Source organism: Gracilinanus agilis, chromosome 3 (genome assembly GCF_016433145.1).
Source record: "Gracilinanus agilis isolate LMUSP501 chromosome 3, AgileGrace, whole genome shotgun sequence".
NCBI lineage: Eukaryota > Metazoa > Chordata > Mammalia > Didelphimorphia > Didelphidae > Gracilinanus > Gracilinanus agilis.
In genome coordinates this window covers 255,171,041-255,191,866 of record NC_058132.1, presented here as the reverse complement: position 1 = coordinate 255,191,866, position 20,826 = coordinate 255,171,041, and the positions used below count along the sequence as shown (strand labels likewise).

The 20,826-nt window shown below is 36.6% G+C and overlaps 1 protein-coding gene across 1 annotated transcript in view; it reads right to left on the bottom strand.

The window, feature by feature from the left end:
• Positions 1-917, bottom strand: part of STK39 (serine/threonine kinase 39) — a 315,180-nt gene extending 314,263 nt beyond the window's left edge. Inside the window, exons 1-2 of the mRNA XM_044669100.1 lie at positions 830-917; positions 5-116 (exon numbers count right to left, since the gene is read on the bottom strand). Of these exons, the coding sequence (XP_044525035.1) occupies positions 5-112 (108 nt within the window). The 5' untranslated portion in view covers positions 113-116; positions 830-917. The remainder of the gene's footprint in view (positions 1-4; positions 117-829) is intronic.
• Between the last annotated feature and the right edge of the window lie 19,909 nt (positions 918-20,826).

Sequence of the window (20,826 nt, the reverse complement as noted above, 5' to 3'; positions counted from 1 at the left end):
CCGCTGCCGCCGCCGCCGGAACCGGGGCTGCCGTGGCCGCGGCCGTCGCCGTCGCCACTGGGGCCGCTTGCTGGGGCTGGACGTGGACAGGAGAGTCGCCGGGTTCCGCCATGATGCTGCCGGAGAAAAAGGGGGGTGGGGGGTTGGGGGGGGGGGGAGGGAAGAGGCGCCCCGAGCAGCCAACGACCTTCTTGCTACTCCTAACTTCCCTTCCTTCCCGGCCGACACCTTTCACCCGGGCTCGCGCACTCCCTCCCTCCCTCCCTCCCCTGCCTGCCGCCCGCCCGCCGCCTGCCGCCTGCTGCCTGCCTGCCTGGGCCAGCCACAAGGGGAGGGGAGCCGAGCCGAGGCGAGGCGAGGCGAGGCGAGCGGAGAGGCTGAGCACGCCGGGGGGAGGAGGGAGGAGGGAGGAGGGAGAAGGGAGAAGGGAGGAGGGAGAAAAAGAGGGAGGGGTGAAAGAGGAGGAAGGAGATGGAGGAGGAGGGAGAGGGGAAGGGATGGAGAAGGAGGGGGAAGGAGGGGTGGTAGAAGGAGGGAGAGAAGAGATGGAGGGGGAGGAAGAGGAGGAGGAGGCAAGAGATGTGGGAGGAGGAGATGGAGGAGGCGGCGGCGGCGGCGGCCGCTACCCGCTCCCGCTGCGCCTAGCTGCGGAGGCTGCCGCCGCTTGTCTAGCAGCACCACCAGCTTATGCCCCCAAAGAGTGAAGGGAGGGAGGGCTGCTGGGTCATTTGCATTCGCTGGGAGACTCCCTGGGCTCAGTCTCTGCCATTGGGGGAAGGGGTCGGGGGTGGGGAGGGCAGACTTAAGGGAAGGAGAAGTTTCCACTCACTAAACAGCAGCAGCACTAAAGATCTATCTTTTTTCTTTTCTTTCTTTCTTTCTTTCCTTCTTTCTTTCCTTCTTTCTTTCCTTCTTTCCTTCTTTCTTTCCTTCTTTCTCTCCTTCCTTCCTTCCTTTCTTCCTTCCTTCCTTCCTTCTTTCTACCTTTCTTTTTTGTTTATTTGTTTAGTTTTAATATCTTTAAGATCTCACCCAATCCCTTCCTTCCGAAGCCTGGAGGAAGGTGGGAGAAAGACCAAAAGGAGGGTTCCGATATGTGATAGCCCTACCACATTCTGACTCCTAGGGAGAGTGGGTTTCAAAGCCTCGGAAAAGTGAAGAGGTCTGGAATGTAAATATCTGTCACCCCCTTTATGAGGAAATGAAAATCTATTAAAATAGCAGAGAATGCAGCAACCTCGTGGCATTTTTATTAGGTCTCCTGTTAAAAAATAACCTAAGTTGTAACTTTCCGATGCTCTCTACCTGCCAATATCCCTTCCCCACCTTTCCTAATCTAATCGTAGTCCTATTTTTTTCCTGGTGAGTGAAACGCGATTCTTAGCTTGCTGCGTGTTTGTTCCCAGCTCTTCTGATCCCTGGGAGAAGTAAGGATTTAGAATCTTAATAATGAGACAACCCATTCAAGAACTGTTGGCCTGGTACATAACATACTGATAAAAAAGAATTTCCGATATTACAAGAAAACTGACTTAAAATCCACAAGGTATTTATTGAGTGCCTATTATGTGCCAGGCACTGGAAATTCAGAGTCAAAACGAAAAAATAAGTTCTGCCTTCAATAAACTTACATTTCAAGCAAGAAGAGGCACTAACTGCACCTTAAAGGAAGACAGAAATTTTAAGAGGGGTTGAATTCTGGGCATGGGACACAACCGGTATAACAGCAGTGGAACAGAAGGTGAAATGTCAAGTTTGGACAACCCAAAAATACCTTATTCTTAACTTTACAAAAGTATTTTTGCTATAATTTATCTTTTAGTTATAGGCATCAGCTATAAATGCATATATTATTTTATGCTGACTACTTGAGGGTAGGGTCTTTGTCCTTTTTTCTTCTTTTATCTCTAGTGATAATAGTTACATTGAACATAGTAGGTGCTTTATATGTGACCAAATTGAATCTAGCCAAAGATGGTTCCAAGTGCCCTAGACTGTATTGTCACTGTACGGCATTAATGACAATCCTTATAGAAACTAAAAAAGAGAATTTAATGATGAATAATAGGTCATTGTTTTGTGCAGATCTCACTATTTAATCAATATTATATTAAGGATGTATGATTTTTAAAATAGCTCATAGGATCTTACAACATAGTGACAATAACCTATAAGGATTCCCTGAAAAGAATTTACATAGTCGTCCAATGAAAAATTGGAAATGTTATATGAAAAAGACAACTTGGGGTCAAATGAAAACATTGATGTAAAGTAAAGATAAGGGGGCTTAATTACTTAAGAGTATTAGGAAACAATGAACCAGTTAGGGCGTAATGCCCTATCATTGCCCTTTTAGCTAGAACAGAAATTAAGATCCAACTAAAAAAACTATTTGTTCTTTTTGTAAAGAAAAATTATCCCCTAAAAAAAACAAAGCTTTTGGCTTACTTGTTTCTTGTTGTTGTTTTTGTTTTAGATCACTTGTTTTTAAGGAAGGGGAAAATATTCTAAACATTCTCCACTGCAACACCCACACAACAGCCCCCAATTGCTCATATATAGAGCACTATCACCACCCCCAAAAAAATGTATGCTGAAGGGAAAGGAAATCTGATAAATGAATTTGAATTCCATTATGTCATCTGAATGTAAATGGAGATCTTAAAGAGATTCTTCTAGCCAAGGTATCTAGACTCAATGAAATACCAAAATGGTAAGGAAGTTGGTGTTACTAATATGAGACATACTCACAAACCAATTAGCTCCACTTAGAAAACCAGGAGCTTCTCCATTTCTGTCTTCTGCCACCATCTTGCACATCTCTCCCACTCAGGACAAGAGAAGCTATCCAATACAGAACAATCAACAATACTGAGAAGTCAAACTAAAGTGCACTATAGCCTACTGACAAGTCAGCAGTTGAGTCAGTACCATTATCTTCATGTGTGAAAGATGATGTGCTTATCAATCAAAGGCATGGGCTCTTGAAGCAAAAGGTTCATGGAGGTAGGGAGGGGTGGAAGAACTTTACAATTTATATTTGTTTTATTCCCCATAGAAAGAATGCTTTCACTAAAGTCAACTTTAAAATACATGCCACAATACAATACTTCTTACATGAATCAGTTTTATTTTTCCAGAGCAGGATTTCTTAAATTTTGTGTGTGTCATGTGCCCCTTTGATAACTGGGCAAAACCATTGGATTCCTAATCAGAAAAAAAATTAATGCATAAAATAAAATGAATAAGACTGCAATGAGAACCAGCTATACTGAAATATAGTTATCAAAAATGTTTTTTAATTCACAGCACCCAAATAAAGAACTCTTTGTCTAAAAGGTATCAGCAACTTTTCTTTAATATGCATTTTTTGCTTTCCCTCCTTCCTGCCCCCAAGAATATAAACTCTCTGAAAGCTGTTAACAGTTTTTTTTTTATTTTGTATCCCCATCACCTTGCACAGTGCCTGGCATGTAGTAGCATCATGTTGGCAAACCTATGGCACAAGTGCTACAGCGTGCCAGAGGAGGCTGCTCCCTTGCCCTCTCCATTTCTCACATGACCCATCCCTCTGCCCAGCAGCCCAATGGGAGTACTTCCTCCCTCCCCTGTCTGGGGATGCAGTTTGGGCACTCAGTCTCTAAGGTCTCTGAAAGGTTCGCCATCACTGTGGTAGTTTCTTAATAAGATTTTCCCAATCTGAATTAGAAGCAAAGAGCATTTGATTTGGAATCAGAGGACCTGGATTAAAATCTTGCCTTTGTCAAGTCACTTCACCTCTCTGGAACTCTAAAACTCCATTTCCTCATCTGTTGAAAGGAGGGGGTTGTACTAGACACCCTCTAAAAACCTATCTTGTTCTAAATCTATGATACTCTGAATATATCCAAAGATGGAATGGAAAAACTAACCATCAGAGCAAAATGGAAATACAAATGAACCTAGAGACACTTTGGACCCTGGCAAACTGTGTACATTCTAAAGTTGTTTTTTTGTTTTTGTTTTTTTTAAACCCTTGTACTTCGGTGTATTGTCTCATAGGTGGAAGAGTGGTAAGGGTGGGCAATGGGGGTCAAGTGACTTGCCCAGGGTCACACAGCTGGGAAGTAGCTGAGGCCGGGTTTGAACCTAGGACCTCCTGTCTCTAGGCCTGACTCTCACTCCACTGAGCTACCCAGCTGTCCCCTCATTCTAAAGTTTTAAGTTGGCACTATATTATCATTATGGTAATGACTCACTTTAATAAAATTAAATATCTTAATATCTGGAACTACAAAGCAAATAAATTAGGGAGTGATTATGTGCTTTACAAATAAATTCTTCACCTTACCATATATCCACAATAGGATTTTTTTTCAATTTTATTTTCTGACCCCGATTTTTCTCCCTCTCCTCTTCTTTCCAATAAGAAAACAAGAAAAACAAAACTTGCCACAAGTATAATCAAGCAAAAAAAAAATTCTTTCATTAGCCACTTGAAAAAAATATGCTTCATTCTACACTCTATAGCCATCACCTCTCTATCTGGATGTGGGCAGTATGTTTAACCATGAATCCTCTGGAATTGTTGGTCATTGTGCTGATCAATTCCTAAGTCTTTCAGAATTGTTGATCTTTACAATATTGTTGTTATATAAAGTATCCTCTTGATTTGCGTATTTCATTATGCAACAATTCATGTGAATTTTCCTAGGTTACAGTGAAAATGTCCCCTTTATCATTCTTATAACACAATAGTTCACATGTTATAACTTGTTCAGTCATGCCCTAATTGATGAACCATTCTCTCATTTTCCACTTCTTTACTATCACAAAAAGAGCTGCTATTTGCCCTTTCCCTTTTTCTTTTATCTTTTTAAGGTATAGACCAATAGCTATGTTACTGGGTCCAAATTTAATAGTTTTTTGAGGCACAGTTTGAAATTGCTTTTAGAATGGCTGAACCAGTTCATTTCCAATAACAACTCCAGCATTTGAAATTTTTCTTTTTTGTCAACTTTGCCAGTTTAATGCGTATGAGATGGCACTTCAGAATTGTTTTCATTTACATTTCTTTAATTCCTAGTAATTTGGATCATATTTTCATAAGGTTATTGATAGCTTGGGTTTCTTCCTCTGAAAACTTCCTATTCATATCCTTTAGCCTTTTTTCAACTTGGAAATGGTTCTTATTCTTTTAAATTTGACTCTTTTCCTTATCTCTTAGAAATGAGACCTTTATCAGAGAAATTTGCTAATTCCCCCACCCCTCCCCCAGCCAAATTCCTGTTTTTCCTCTAATTTTAGCTGCATTGGTTTTGTTTTCGCAAAAACTTTTATGTTTAATACAGTCAAAATTACCCATTTTTCCTCCTGAAAACCTCACTATAGGATTTCTTTAAATAGCAAATTTTCTTGTTAAGACATGCCAACTTGCAAAAAAAAATTAGTTTTTGCTTAGATTTTTAGGAAAATATCTAGTATAGTAATAAGGATAATCTTTTAGGCAATAAAAAACTAAAAAGAAAAAACACTGAAGTATAAGCTTTAAAATACAGCAAAGAGAACCTTGTCATTTCATGGAAAAAGGCTATCTCCTACATCTTTTAGTGAGAGTCAAAAAATTGTCATCATGTCTGTAGTCATTGCCACTGCTAATGAAATAATTCATAATCTTAATAATAATGAAATCACTCAATCGGATTCACAACAGTTTGTTAAGATGCTTAGTTTTAAGGTTTTAATTTTATATAATCTCCTAAGATCTAAAACGAAGAACCCTATTTTGCTGGCAAAAAAGTCAGTTAGCTGGGAATTTAATGGAAGTAATTATATAGAAAAGGATAATGGAACTTTGGATTTAAAAGGAATATTAGTAATTATTTAGTACAACCCTTCTCATTTTTATATGGGGAAATTGAGCCCCAGAGTGGGTTAATGACTTGCCCAAGATCATACAGATGGTGACAGAAATTAGAACTTGGTTTTGATTTTTCTATCCAGAACTTTTTCCCTTATGCCAGATTTTGTATTTTTTAAAGAGTAGATACATTAAATCTTTGCTTTAATTTGTTGACTAAATGTAAAATAGTATTCTGAGAAATAACTTGGAATATTTGAAACTCTAGCATGCTCCTAAGACTAAGAACCCTTGAACATATATTGATAGAAGTGTAGTGTGTTTTATATTGATATAATTTAAGCTATCTATTATCCAAAGTCCAGAGTTGGGTGTGATTCCAGGTTACAAAGTTAAATATTGTTCATAATTAAGACATCAAGGGTGACTTTTTTACCACCACTGACTTAGAAGGGAAAAAAAAGGTAGGAATCAATTTCAGTCTCAATCATAAGGTCTCTGTTTTTTAAATTCATAGTTTAACTATTCTAAGGAATTCAATTCACGAAATGCCACTTCTAGACATATGCTTTCATTTATTTTCCCAACCATCTCCTTAAATTGACTTTATATTACATTTTATATTACATACAAAATTGCTTTTGTGACATTTAATGATTCCCCATTAATCTCAGTGACCTTCTGACTGCTGATGCACTGAAGAGGGTTCTGAGTGAGGTAGTGCCATGATGGGAATTCAACTTTCTCTGACACCCCAGTGAAGACTCTTTGTGCCTAGCTAGGTTACCTTTGGCTTGGGAACCAAGAGGCATTACTGAGTCTGTTTATAAAGAAAATAAAAGAATGGTTTTTACTGGCTCGTTGCTTCAAGAAAATATTTTGCTTTTACTTAAACAAAAAATATCCTCAGATGTTCATTGGACAGCTCTTTTATTGAGCCCCTCGTATGTACAAGATACTTGTTCAGGAAATGTGGAGATACCAAGGTGATTAACACGCTGGCCATGTAATTAGGAAACTTGCAGAATTTAAGAAAAGGTATATCAATTCACCACATATCCAGCATTCAATTTTTGGCTCCCTCAAATGTTCAGAACAATCACAAACTCAATGGTAATTGAAAATGCTCCCACTGGGAATAGGAATAAAAAAAAAATCCCAAATGTCAAAAGAGATGTGATTGATTGGTCATTGGAGAGGCCTTAAGAAAGGAGCAATCTCTTTCAACCGTATTACTGTCAAAGCAAAGCCCTATTAATACCTATGACAAAAAGCAAAAGAAAAGGGTCTGAAAAAAGAGAAAAAAGAAAAGCAAGACAGGAGATCTAAGAAGGCAGTAGCAGTAGAAACAATGGTGAAAAGTAGAAGTTCTGTATGGAATAAGCTTCCATAAGAATAACTAAACACAAAACTGCAGGAACTTTTAATAAAAAGAGTCCTAGAAATAACAGTTCAGTATGGGAGTAAAGAGGCAGTTAGGAGGTCCAGTGGACAGAGCATGAAGCCTGAAGTAAGGAAGACTCATCTTCAGATCTGGCCTCAAACATTTACTGGTTGTGTGACCTCAGGCAAGTCACTTAACCCTGTTTGCCTCTTTCCTCTTCTGTAAAATGAGCTGGAGAAGGCAATGGCAAACCACTCCAGTGTCTTTACCAAGAAATCCCCAAATGAGATCCCAAAGAGTGTAGAGTATCCCCCAAAGAAATAATCCCCACAAAATGGCTCCATGTGTTTACAACCTTCTTGAGAAGTTATAGCAGAGACAAGCAATGAACATAAAGAAGGGGAAACGGAAAATAAATAACCTGAAACAGCAATCTGGGTCATTTTGTTACAGGTCTCAGTAAGCATAACGTATACAAATAAACCCAGGAGTGTACTACAGCCAACTAGGCTTAGGAGAGCCAATTGTTAAATTTTCAGGGTGAGCATTTATACCTAAGAAACAAGCTAAACTCTAGGACTTGGTGTATTGTTTTGTTGATTATGTAGTCTCAACAAAGTGATGAAAAAATGTTAATAATGCTGATTAAACTTAGAAGTATGTCATGCATACTTGCTACCACCCCCAGCTAGTTATTAAACATTAACCAGCATCCGCTGCTTATAGCCCTTGTGGAAATTACAGTATCATAGTAAATTAGAATATCATACCAGTTTGGGAGCTTTCAGTGTAGGGGCAAAAGTCTTACATATCAATCCCCCCAAGAGCACAGCTGAACAAACCAAATGAAACGCCATTTCAAACAGTACAGACAACAACCAGATAGTGGCTTTTCAGAGGGAGCGATTCAAATATTCAAATATGACCTCAGACACTTAACTAGATTGATGGCTCTGGGCAAATCACTTAACCTCTGCTAGCCTTAGTTTCCTCCACTGTCAGTTGAGAAAGTTGGACTGGACCATCTCTAAGAACCATTAAAGCTCTAAAAATCTGTGATCCTCCTACAATTTTACTTTATACTTACTTTTATTGGGAATGACTTTAATGTTTCTCCATTGAAGATAGGCTATCTTTCCACTATCCCCTGCTAAACAAAGATATATTTTATTATAATAAAAATCCTTCCATTCCCATAAGTATTTTAGAAATTGTAACATAAATGGATGTTATAATTTATCAATGGCCTTCTGAGCATTGGGTAATATAATTAAAGGATTTTCACTGTTCATTGGGATTATTATTTTTATTGCTTTTTCACTATTAAAATATCCTTGCATTCCTGACACAAGCCAATTTAGTGATTAAAAAGTCTGGGGTTTTTTTGTTGCTATATCCTATATGCCAATGTTTTGTGTAACTTTAAAAATGGAAATTCATTAATAACTGTCCACGAAAGACCAATTTCTTATCCTGGGATGCATGTTACCCTGGATTCCTAAAGGTTTTACCTGTGAAGAACAAACTCTGCTAAGTTCTAACAAGCTGGAAAGGTCACTGACACAGAATGTATCTGCCTTCCACCCAAGGTACAAAGAGGAAAATCACCAATAAATGAGCCATTGTGGACATTCATTCAAAAAATGTTTTCAATCACTCTATCCACCATTTAATTCCTTATTAAAAATTTATTGACATTTTGTGGATATGTCATTTTTGTTTGCCAATATGTTCCTTATCCCTGTCCCTCCAAAAGAATCATCCCTTTCAACAAAGAATAAAAAAGGAGAAAAAACTCATTACATCAACCAAATCCAACTTAAATATGTTCCACACCCAAAGCCTCCCACCTCTGCAAAGAAGGGAAAAGGGTGCATTCTCATATGTCTTCTTTGGTAGTCCCTTCCTCTTAAGCAATAAAAGTTGTAGAAGGACAGAACAGGAGATAGTCAATGCCAAGAATCACCATTTTTAAGCCCTCACCAATATTTAGTTGTTAGTCCTCTTGTTGCGTGATCATTATTTAAGGACCAATAAAATGATACACTACTATCCAAACTGCATTCCAGCCACATAAACAAAAATAGAAGCTAATAAAGACTGAATTATATGGGGCAGCTGGGTAGCTCAGTGGAGTGAGAGTCAGGCCTAGAGACAGGAGGTCCTAGGTTCAAACCTGGCCTCAGCCACTTCCCAGCTGTGTGACCCTGGGCAAGTCACTTGACCCCCATTGCCCACCCTTCCCAATCTTCCACCTATGAGACAATACACCGAAGTACAAGGTTTAAAAAAAAAAAAGACTGAATTATAGCAAAATGGATTCATAGATTCTTACTAGAAAAGCAAATAAAGGAATTGGTGGAACTGGTTTCATCATATACCCAAAGGCAACAAGAAACATCATTTCCTAGACTAACTTGATTTGCCATGCTTCAATGTATACACAAATAGACCACCAAGAAGATGATAATGACTCAAATGCCAAAATCCATTGCAGAGGATAATAAGAACAGGATGAAGAAGTTTGGAAATGAAATGAAAAATTCAAGATCCTATAAACTAAGTCAACATATACAGTGATACTTGGCAAGGTAAAAATGAAGGTGGGCCCAGGAAAGAATGGTGAATTCTCTTTTGGAAAATATGATGAAAGATCAGATAATTAAAGAGGTTAAAGGCTACTTAGAATCTTCATGGAGATTTAATGAATTTTTTTTAAGGAAAGTGTTAAAGGACCTAGACTAATCAAGCATCCATCGAACACCATCATGAAATATCTTCAGGAGTCAAGGTCAAGCTCAGTGAAAACAGGGGCCATGTGTTATCTAAAAGATGTATCTTTCCCAAAGCCTACCACAGAACTTGGCACAAAGAATGCTCTTAATAAATATTTGTTGACTGATATGGGTCAAGCTAAATCTATTTCATGTAGGGTGGGTTGGCCTTCTAAACTAGTTGGGGGAAGTTATTTGGCTTTCTTGCTGCCTGACACATAAAAGGTCTAGCGAGGGAAAGCTGGGTAAGAGGTTTCAAAAATATTTTTATTGTCCAATGAAGAACATTTTCATGATTTAACAAGGGTGGTGGCTGTGATAACTGTAGATATAGAGGGGAACTGCATTTAACATTAGAAATTGTATCCTTTTAATCTCTTGTAATGAATAAAATTTTTAAAATTCCATTTTATGCTACATGAGTGCTTTAATACATTTTAACTCGCAAGCCTGAATTACAGGACTGGCCTGGGTTAAAGCTAGGCCAAAGTATTTAACTGGCAAGTGGTTGTTTTGCAGCAACCTCTTTGTTAAATTATTTTTTTTTAAGTGAGAAAGGTATTGTAGAAGAAAAGGAGCTATGGATGACTGGGTGGCCAGATAGAGAGCATTGGTTTCCAAAGGCTTAAGTGTTGCTTGGTTTTAGAGTGAGACTTTTATCAAAAAATAAGGGGAAAATTCCCATTTCCCCTGTGATGAATGTTCTATGGATAAATGAAAAGACTGTTAGGGAAAAATGGAATCAAGTATTTCATGGTTTTTATTGGCAGTGTGGGGGAAGATTTATTGACAGTGGCAGGAGAATGAGGATAAATTCTCCTTGCATATTAGTCAATTGATGTCAGAGGTAAATGGACTTTGGATCTTTTAAAATCATGCCTCGAACCTCCCTCATGAAGTTGTGGATATGGCTTTTGAAGCATGAGCTAAACAAAAGATAACTGATGAAGCCAACCTATAAGGGTGTCGATAAAATCATATCAAACATTTGATTGACAAATATTTATTAATACTTGCTTTATATGTGCCAGGCACTTCAATAATCTCCAGAGATTCAAGGTAAAGTAAAATTGAACACATTATTTAAAGGGCAAAATCATAAACACATCAGAGAAGCATGGAATCGTTTACCTGTCAGATCTATGGGAAAGGGAAGAATTTATATCTAAACAAGACTTAGAGAACATTATGGGATATAAAATAGATAACTTTTACTACATTAAATTAAAAAGGGTTTCCACAAACGAAACCAATGCAATGAAAAGTAGGAGGGAAATAACAACTGGAAAAAATGTATAGCTAATGTCTCTGACAAAGGCCTTATTTCTCATATATATAGAGAACTCTATATAAAATAGAGAATTTATAGGAATACAGAGCATTTCACAATTGACAAGTGGTCAAGGATCTGAACAAGCATTTCTCAGATGAAGAAATTAAAGCTATCTTTCTTTATGTGAAAAAATGCTCCACATCACTATCAATTAGAGAAATGAACACTAAAACAGAGGTACCCCTTAACACCTATCATATTGGCTAATATGACAAAAAAAGATAAATGTTAGAGCAGATGTAGAAAAATTGTGACACTAATACACTGTTGGTGGAACTGTGAACTGATACAGCCTTTCTGGAGAGTAATTTGGAACCATATCCAAAGACCCTGTTCTTTCCCTCTTCCCCCCAACCCTCCCTCCCCCCTCCCCATAGCTGATGCACAATTCCACTGGCTTTTACATGTATCATTGATTAAGAACTAATTCCATATTATTGATAGTTGGACTAGAGTTATCATTTAGTATTTATATCCCCAATAATATTCCATCAGGCCATGTGATCAAGCAGTTGTTTTTCTTCTGTGTTTCTACTTCCACAGTTCTTCCTCTGAGTATGGCTAGTTTTCTTTCTCATAAGTCCCTCAGCCTTGCTCTGGATCCTTGCATTGCTGCTAGTAGAGAAGTCCGTTATGTTCGATTGTACCACAGTGTATCAATCTCTGTATACAATGTTCTGGTTCTGCTCCTTTCACTCTGAATCAATTCCTGGAGGTCATTCCAGTTCACATGGAATTCCTCCAGTTCTTTATTCCTTTGAGCGCAATAGTATTCCATCACCAACAGATACCACACTTTGTTCAGCCATTCCCCAATCGAAGGACATTCTCTCATTTTCCAATTTTTTGCTACCACAAAGAGCGTGGCTATAAATATTTTTGTACAAGTCTTTTTCCTTATTATCTCTTTGGGGTATAAACCCAGCAGTGTTATGGCTGGATCAAAAGGCAACTAGTCTTTTAAAACCCTTCGGGCATAGTTCCAAGGAACTCAAGATGAAAAAGGCATCTGCCACTTTAGAAAGAACTGACAGAGGGAGCAGTTGGGTGGCTCAGGGGATTGGGAGGTCCTGGTGATTTTTTTCTTAGGGAGTTCTTTGATGGCTTGTTCAATTTCTATTTCTGATATGGGATTATTTAGGTATTCTATTTCTTCTGCTGTTAATCTAGGCAATTTATATTTTTGTAAATATTCATCCATATCTCCTAAATTGTTATATTTGTTACCATATAATTGGGCGAAATAGTTCTTAATGATTGCCTTAATTTCCTCTTCATTAGAGGTGAGGTTTCCCTTTTCATCTTTGATAACTGTCAATTTGGTTTTCTTCTTTCCTTTTTCTTATTAGATTGACCAGTACTTTGTCTATTTTATCTGTTTTTTCAAAATACCAGCTTCTAGTCTTATTTGTTAATTCAATAGTTCTTTTACTTTCGATTTTATTAATTTCCCCCTTAATTTTTAGTATTTCTAATTTAGTTTTCATCTGGGGGGTTTTAATTTGCTCGCTTTCTAATTTTTTGAGTTGCATACCCAATTCATTGATCTCTGCCCTCCTTTATTTGTTAATATATGCACTCAAGGATATAAATTTCCCTCTGAGTACTGCCTTGGCTGCATCCCACAGAGTTTGGTAGGATATCTCATCATTGTCATTCTCTTCAATGAAATTGTTGATTGTTTCTATGATTTCTTCTTTGACAAATTGGTTTTGGAGAATCATATTGTTTAATTTCCAATTGGTTTTTGATTTGCCTGTCCAGGTGCCCTTACTAATTATTATTTTTATTGCATTATGATCTGAGGTTACATTTATTATATCTGCTCTTTTGCATTTGTTTGCAATGATTCTATGCCCTATTACATGGTCAATCTTTGTGAATGTACCACGTGTAGCTGAAAAGAAGGTGTATTCCTTTTTGTCCCTATTTATTTTTCTCCACATATCAATTAAATCTAATTTTTCTAGGACTTCATTCACCTCTCTTACCTCTTTCTTATTTATTTTTTGGTTTGATTTATCTAGATCTGAAAGAGGAATATTTAGATCTCCCACTATTATGGTTTTACTATCTATTTCCTTCTTGAGCTCTGCCAGTTTCTCCTTTATGAATTTGGATGCTATACCACTTGGTGCATATATACTGAGCAGTGTTATTTCCTCATTGTTTATACTGCCTTTAATCAAAAATCACATGATTATCTCAATAGATGCTGAAAAAACCTTTGACAAAATACAGCATCCATTCCTATTGAAAATATTGAAAAGTATAGGAATAGAAGGACCCTTCCTAAAAATAATAAACAGTATATACCTAAAACCATCAATAAGCATTATATGCAATGAGGATAAATTAGAAACCTTCCCAATAAGATCAGGAGTGAAACACGGATGCCCATTATCACCTCTATTATTCAACATAGTACTAGAAACACTAGCAATAGCAATTAGAGAAGAAAAAGAAATTGAAGGTATCAAAATAGGCAATGAGGAGACTAAGCTATCACTCTTTGCAGATGATATGATGGTATACTTAAAAAATCCTAGAGAACCAGAGACAGGAGGTCCTGGGTTCCAATCTGGCCTCAGATACTTCCTGGCTGTGGAACCCCAGGCAAGTCACTTGACCCTCATTGCCTAGCCCTTACCACTTTTCTGCCTTAGAACCAATACATAGTATTGATTCTAAGACGGAAGGTAAAGATTTAAAAAAAAAAATTTTTAAAGAAAGAACTGACAAAGAATGAAAGGAGATTGAAGCATACTATTTTTTTATTTTTTCCTCTGAATTTTTCTCTAATGTAAGTGATATGTGTCTTCTTTTACAACATGATGAACATGAAATATGTATGGTATGATGACATATTTATAACCTATATCATATTACCTGCTGTCTTGGGAAAGGGGAAAGGGTAGAAGGGAGAGAGAGAATATGGATTGCAAAATGTCAGGAAAAGTTTATTGAAAATTGTATCAACATGTAATCCAGAAAAATTAAAATTTTAACAAAACTTCTGGAAAGAAAAAAAGAAAAACCAAAAACAGTCCCTGTCTTCATTCTAATGAAGAAGATTATACTTATAAATAAGAATATATAATATAAATAGAGAGCAGATGTAAGATAACTTTAGAAAGGATGACAACTAAGAGATACTATTCCAGAGGTGACACTTGAATCTTAAGCAGAAGAGCTTGCATTAGCTCTATCTACAATAATCGGTAGAGCAGCAACCATAAGATCCTGGACAGGCATCAACTCCCAAGAACTCATAATATCCAAGCCCAGTGATTAGACACCATACCTGAGACTCAAAGCAGGTCTTCTATCCATTTCCACTTGAGCAAAAACACATTTCCCTTTCTGGTTTCCCTGTCTCCTCACCAAAAAAGAAAGAAAGAAAGAAAGAAAGAAAGAAAGGGAGAGAGAGAGAGAGAAAGAGAGAGAGAGAGAGAGAGAGAGAGAGAGAGAGAGAGAGAGAGAGAGAGAGAAAAGAGAGAGAGAAAGAAAGAGGAAAAGAAAGAAAAATGGAATGCCTCCTTGGAGCTTTTGAGAATCTCTTGGGAAGATGTGCTCATTACCATTCACCCCCAAACCCTCTCCTATTCTGGGCTTTCCTTCTACACACTTTGTATTGTGGTCTAATGACAATAGTTTCTTCCTCATGAAAGTTGTCCCATTCACAGGACATTTTTTTAATAATTTCATTTTTTAACCAAAATGATATCACATACTTTGATCACCTAAATGACTTCTGGTTATTTAAAAATACCATAGTAACTATAGTAACTATAATAACAGGAACAGCAGGAACCTAGGCAGAGATCCTCTATCTGCTTTTAGCCAACCATATATGGGACTTGGTACTTTGAAATGATAAAGAAGCCCCCTTATTGGCCACTGAAGGGAGGAGGAATTGCCATTCCTAAAAAAAATAAAGAATCCAAAACACAACAAAAGAACAACAAACACAAATATATGGTATAATCTAACACTCAACTGACAGAAAGCTGACTAAAAATGGAGAAGAAACCAGTTCAATTCAGTTTCAGATTGTCAGGATTGGCCCAGTGTGAGCAGAAGGACTCATGGCAGCTAGGAGGCACTGTGGACAGAGTACTGGGGCACCAAGTTAAAATCCAGCCTCAGACGTTTGCTAGCTGTGTGATCCTAGGGAATTCGCTTAACCATGTTTGCCTCCATTTCCTCATCTGTAAAATGAGCTGGAGAAGGAAATGGCAAACCACTCTAGTATTTTTGCCAAGAAAATCCTAAAAAGGTTTATGGAGAGTCAGACACTACTAAAAAATGATTCAACAACAACAAATAGAGACGTGCATGCCTGACCACTGCTGTAATAAAATGAAACAATATCAAAATTACTGATTGCCCCACCATAATTTGCACACTATTATACACTAAGTGTTTCCTGAATATCCTTCCTTCTACTCTCAATAGCAAGTGATTGATTGCTTTCTATTTATTCTATAAATGTTATAGATACATAAGAAGCAGTATGGTGTTGTGTTTAGAGAACTGACCTTGGAGTCAGGAAGAACTGAGTTCAAGTCCCACCTTTGACATATTGTGGCCATAAGACCCTAGGCAAGTCATTTCACTCCTCATTGCTCTAGAAAACTTTCTAAAACCCTAAATATCAAAGTGGGTGCTAACCTACTTTAGTAACAGGAGTTTCTTTTTTTTTTAATTTTTAAAATTGTATTTAGTTTTTCATTTTTTATTGTCATACAAAACACACTTTCATATTGGTCATTGATGTAAGAATAAAGTCATACATAACCAAAACCCTAAAATAAAACCAGAGGTATTGCAGGAACAAAAGATATGCACAGTTTTTTTTAGCCCTTTGGGTATAGTTCCAATTGCTCTCTAGGATTGCTGGATCATTTCACAACTCTACCAACTATGCATTAGTGTCCCAATTTTGCCACATCCCCTCCAACATTTACCACTTTCCTTTATTGCCATATTGGTCAGTCTTCTAGATATGAGGTGATATCTCAGTGTTGTTTTAATTTGCATTTCTCTAATCAAGAGTGATTTAGAACATTTTTTCATATGATTATTGAAGGCTTTGATTTCTTCATCTGAAAATTGCTTGTTCGTATCATTTGGCCATTCGTCAATTGGGGAATGGTTTATATTCTTATAAATTTGACTTAGTACCTTACAAATTTAAGAAATTAGACCTTTACCAGAGACATTTGTTATAGAAAAATTCTCCCAGTTTGTTGTTTCCCTTCTAATCTTGATTAGTTTTGTTTGTACAAAAGATTTTCATTTAATATAATCAAAATGATTCATTTTACATTTTGTAATACTCTTTTATCTCTTGTTTGGCCATAAATTCTTCCTTCTCCAAAGATCTGCCAGGTAAATTATCCTGTGTTCTCCTAATTTAATTATGGTATCATACTTTATATCTAAATCATATATCCATATATCCATATCCTTATATTGGTATAGGATGTGAGATATTGGTCTATACCTAGCTTCTGCCACATTGTTTTCCAATTTTCACAGCAGTTTTTGTTAAAAAGTAAGTTCTTATTCCAAAATCTGGGGTCTCTGAGTTTATCAAACACTAGATTGCAAGGTCATTTACCCCTGTATATTGTGTATCTAATCCTTTCCATTGATCCACTATTCCATTCCTTAGCCAGTACCAGATTGTTTTGATGATTGCTACTTTATAGTACAGTTTGAGATCTGGTACTTGCTAAGCCTAGTAAGAGGAGTTTCTTAACCCACGAGTTTTCTATATCAAAGAAATCATGAGTCTAATCCTATTTTTATCCCTTATTTATATGTATCCTTGTATATCTCCCAGAGAATGCAAGATCCTTGATGAAAGATTTTCATTTTTTGTCTTGGTGTTTTCAGCCACTTGCACATTTCCTACTATATAATAAGAGTTCAATAAATGTGTGTTGATTGATTGATTGGTTGGTTGGTTAGTTAATCTCTCTCCTCTTTCATCACCCTCACCAAAATAAAATATAAACTCATTTAGAGTGAGGCATATTTTCTTTTATCTTTGTTTTCACTATAATTAACATTCTGTACATAGTGTAGGCATTTAATGAATATCTATTGAAATGAATTGAAATATTTGTCTGCTTACAACTCAAATGACTTAGCTACTTACATGTTTTGCTATTCTTATGTCTCAATTTGTAGGCTTTAGCAACCATTTAAAAATGAAACTATATAAACCCTTAGGATAGAACCTTCTTCCACCTATAGAAAAAAGCAATTGTTCTGTAATTTTATAGTCTCAGAGAGTTGCCTGAAACTCAGAGCACTTGAATCCCCAATGTCCTACCAATAGTATGTGTCCGAGGAAGGACCTGGGTCCAGGCATCCCTCACTAGAAAGGTAGCTCTCTCTACATCCCATCAGACCCTCTTGAAATCTTATATTTAAAAGCAGGAAGCCAAGAATGCTCAATTCTTCTTCTTCTCCTTTTTTTTTTTTTTTTTGGCTTGCCTATGATCAAAGCAAAAAGTATAAATTATCTAAAAGTAATATTTATCTTTTGTAACCAAATGATAAACAAAAGATTACTTCATGTATTTTTTAAACCCTTACCTTCTGTCTTCGAATCAATACTATGTATTGATTGTAAGGCAGAAGAGTGGTAAAGACTAAGCAATGGGGGTTAAGTGACTTGCTGAGGGTCACACAGCTAGGATGTGTCTGAGGCCAGATTTGTCTCATGTATTTTCTAATTATCCTTTCCTAAAAACCCAGATAAGCTTTTTAAGCCATTAGGTATACACAGTTAAAGGATGCAGGAAATGTCTAATACTAGAAGAAATTCTCTATCACTCTATCTTTCACTTCCAGCTCAAAAGAGGTCTTCCAAATGTCCAAGCCAAATTACATATATATTACACATTCAGATACTGGAGTGTCCTTTGGATAGGATAAGAAAAAAATAAACAAATGAAACATTACTTCTTTTGTGTGGGAAATGGGCATGTGTGTGCATTCATTAACCTGGTCAGAAAAACCTCCAAGTGACTAAGTAATTTGATCTGAGTAATAAAGGAAAACAATGAATTAGAATTTACAATTTTTTTTTCCTAGCTGGGTTAAATTTGACTTAGATAGTAGTGTATGTCAAATTTCTTTCCTCAAGAGAGTCCAAGGAGTTACACCTGCTGGAGATTATGGGACAATTTACAGGGAAAGAACTCTCCTGAGGCACCAGGCCTTAGACCAAAGCATGATCTGAGAGTAAACAGGAAATGAATTGGAACCATTTATTGCTTTTTGTGTATTAAAACCACCAGCGCAATCCCCATTTAGGTGATTTCCTTCCTTGGCAGAAAAAACATTTGTATTAAATATAGTTTAGTCTAATTATCTGTGCTTGCATGTTTAGAGTTAATATCTCTCTTTTGAAGAACAGATCACAACTTCTCTTTAATAGGCAACTTTGACTGAATTTCATTTTTATTTTTATTTTTTGAGACATTACTTTTTTCAATCTATACTCTTAAACAAGATAGCCTCAAATTGAATTGCTGCTTAAGATTTGCCAGAAGGCTCTCCCATGGGTGCTGCTGCTTCTATTGACCCCTTGGCACATGGCTTAGAAATAGGAAATCTACAGGTCCAGGAGAGCCTTCACCTATAAATACAGCTATCCCTAACACATAACAACTTTTGCCATTGCAGTTTCAGTATATTTTAGGTCAGCATAAGAAATTAAATAGGAATTTTTTGAATGTTTTGCAGAAGTTACAGATGAAATACGAAGGCCAGCAGACATAGGAAGTTTAGAAACTATATACCCTATGATCAAATACTTAGCCTAGATTTTACAAGGTACTGAAAACACCTCATAGAAGAAAAAGAAAAAATTCAGCCTTTCTCTGGTACAAAGGAAGGGTCAAAAAATGTCATGTAGATTTTCCTGATTGTAGGGATGCTGTGCCTTTAACTCCCATGCTAGAGAAGGGATACCTGTACATGAGGAGGCATAGCAGCATTTACGATACTTGTATTTTCTTTCTAAGATCTCACAAATTATATCATATTTTAATAAACTCCGTGACAACATAGGTTAATCGTATATTAGGTTTTGCTTTTATTTTTTAGAGGTGCAACATTTTCCATTTAACCCTCTGCATAGAGAACATTTATTCCTAAATGTTCAAGAATGGGTGCAAAAAGTAACCTCAACTTTGGGGAATAACTCTTTGAATCTCGGTCACCCAGACACAAGTTGTAGAAAAGCTGTTCATCTATGTAAATGGGTGAAGTTTTCATGCTAGGAGTTCCCTGTATGGATGAAATCAGAACTGGACTAAAAACCACAATTTTAACCAATGATACTTTTAATCATAATGATAAACTTTGGTAGAAACTCTGTTCTGAAGTTGATTCTATGGTTATACGTATCAGGATTCAGAATATAAGGAAGAAAAAGACAAAATACAAAACTTAAAAGTCTATATAATTCATATTCAAACCCAAGTGACTCTGACTGCCATGTCAAGCACTCTTTCTAGGATGCCTACTATAGTTTAACATTTTAAATGTCATCAATCATTTCTAATTTAGTGTGAATAAGTTTACTACATGGTTCTAGAAGAACAAATTCGATAAAGAAGAGAAAATATCAATCAATCAAACAAATAATAGTATTAGTTAAATGCTAACCATGTGCCTACCCTTTTTGGTAAAGACATTGGAATGGGTTGCCATTTCCTTCTCTAGTGGATTAAGGGAAACAGAGGTTAAGTGACTTGCCTAGGATCATACCATTAATAACTGTCTGAGGTCAAATTTGAACTCAGGTCTTCTTGAGTACAGACAGAGCACACTATCCATTGAGCCATGTAGCTGCCTCCTTAAATGACTATAGTTTCTTCCAGTATCTCTCCTCTTCTCTTCCAAGATAGTCATCCCATATAACAAATAGTATTTTTTAAAGACAAAAAAAGTAGAAAAACTAACACTGATCAATACATTGAAAAAAGTCTGAAAATATGTGCAATGTGCAAGACTTGTGGACCTCCTACTTTTTCAAAATGGTGGAATGGAAATGTCTTCTCATATTTCTTCCTTAATAATAGTAATGGCATTTATATAAAACCTACTATATGCCAGCATCGTGCTAAGAGGTTTACAAATATTATCTCTTAGAAGTAGGTGCTTAAGGAAAGTGAAGCAAATAAAAATTAAATGATTTGCCCAAGATCACGCAAATAATAAGGGTCTAAGGCTGGATTTAAACTCTTGGAACTTCTTTACTCTGAACTCAGCACTTTATCCATCTAGATGCTCCATTTAGCTATCTGATAAGACATTTGTTTATAATTTTCCAACACACATTTTTTATAATTATTCTTCCAATTTAAATTACTGTTAATCATTATGTAAATAGTTTTCTTGGCTCTGCTTTTTTATTCTGTATCAGTTCATGTCAGTCTTTCCATGCTTGCCTGTATTAATCACATTG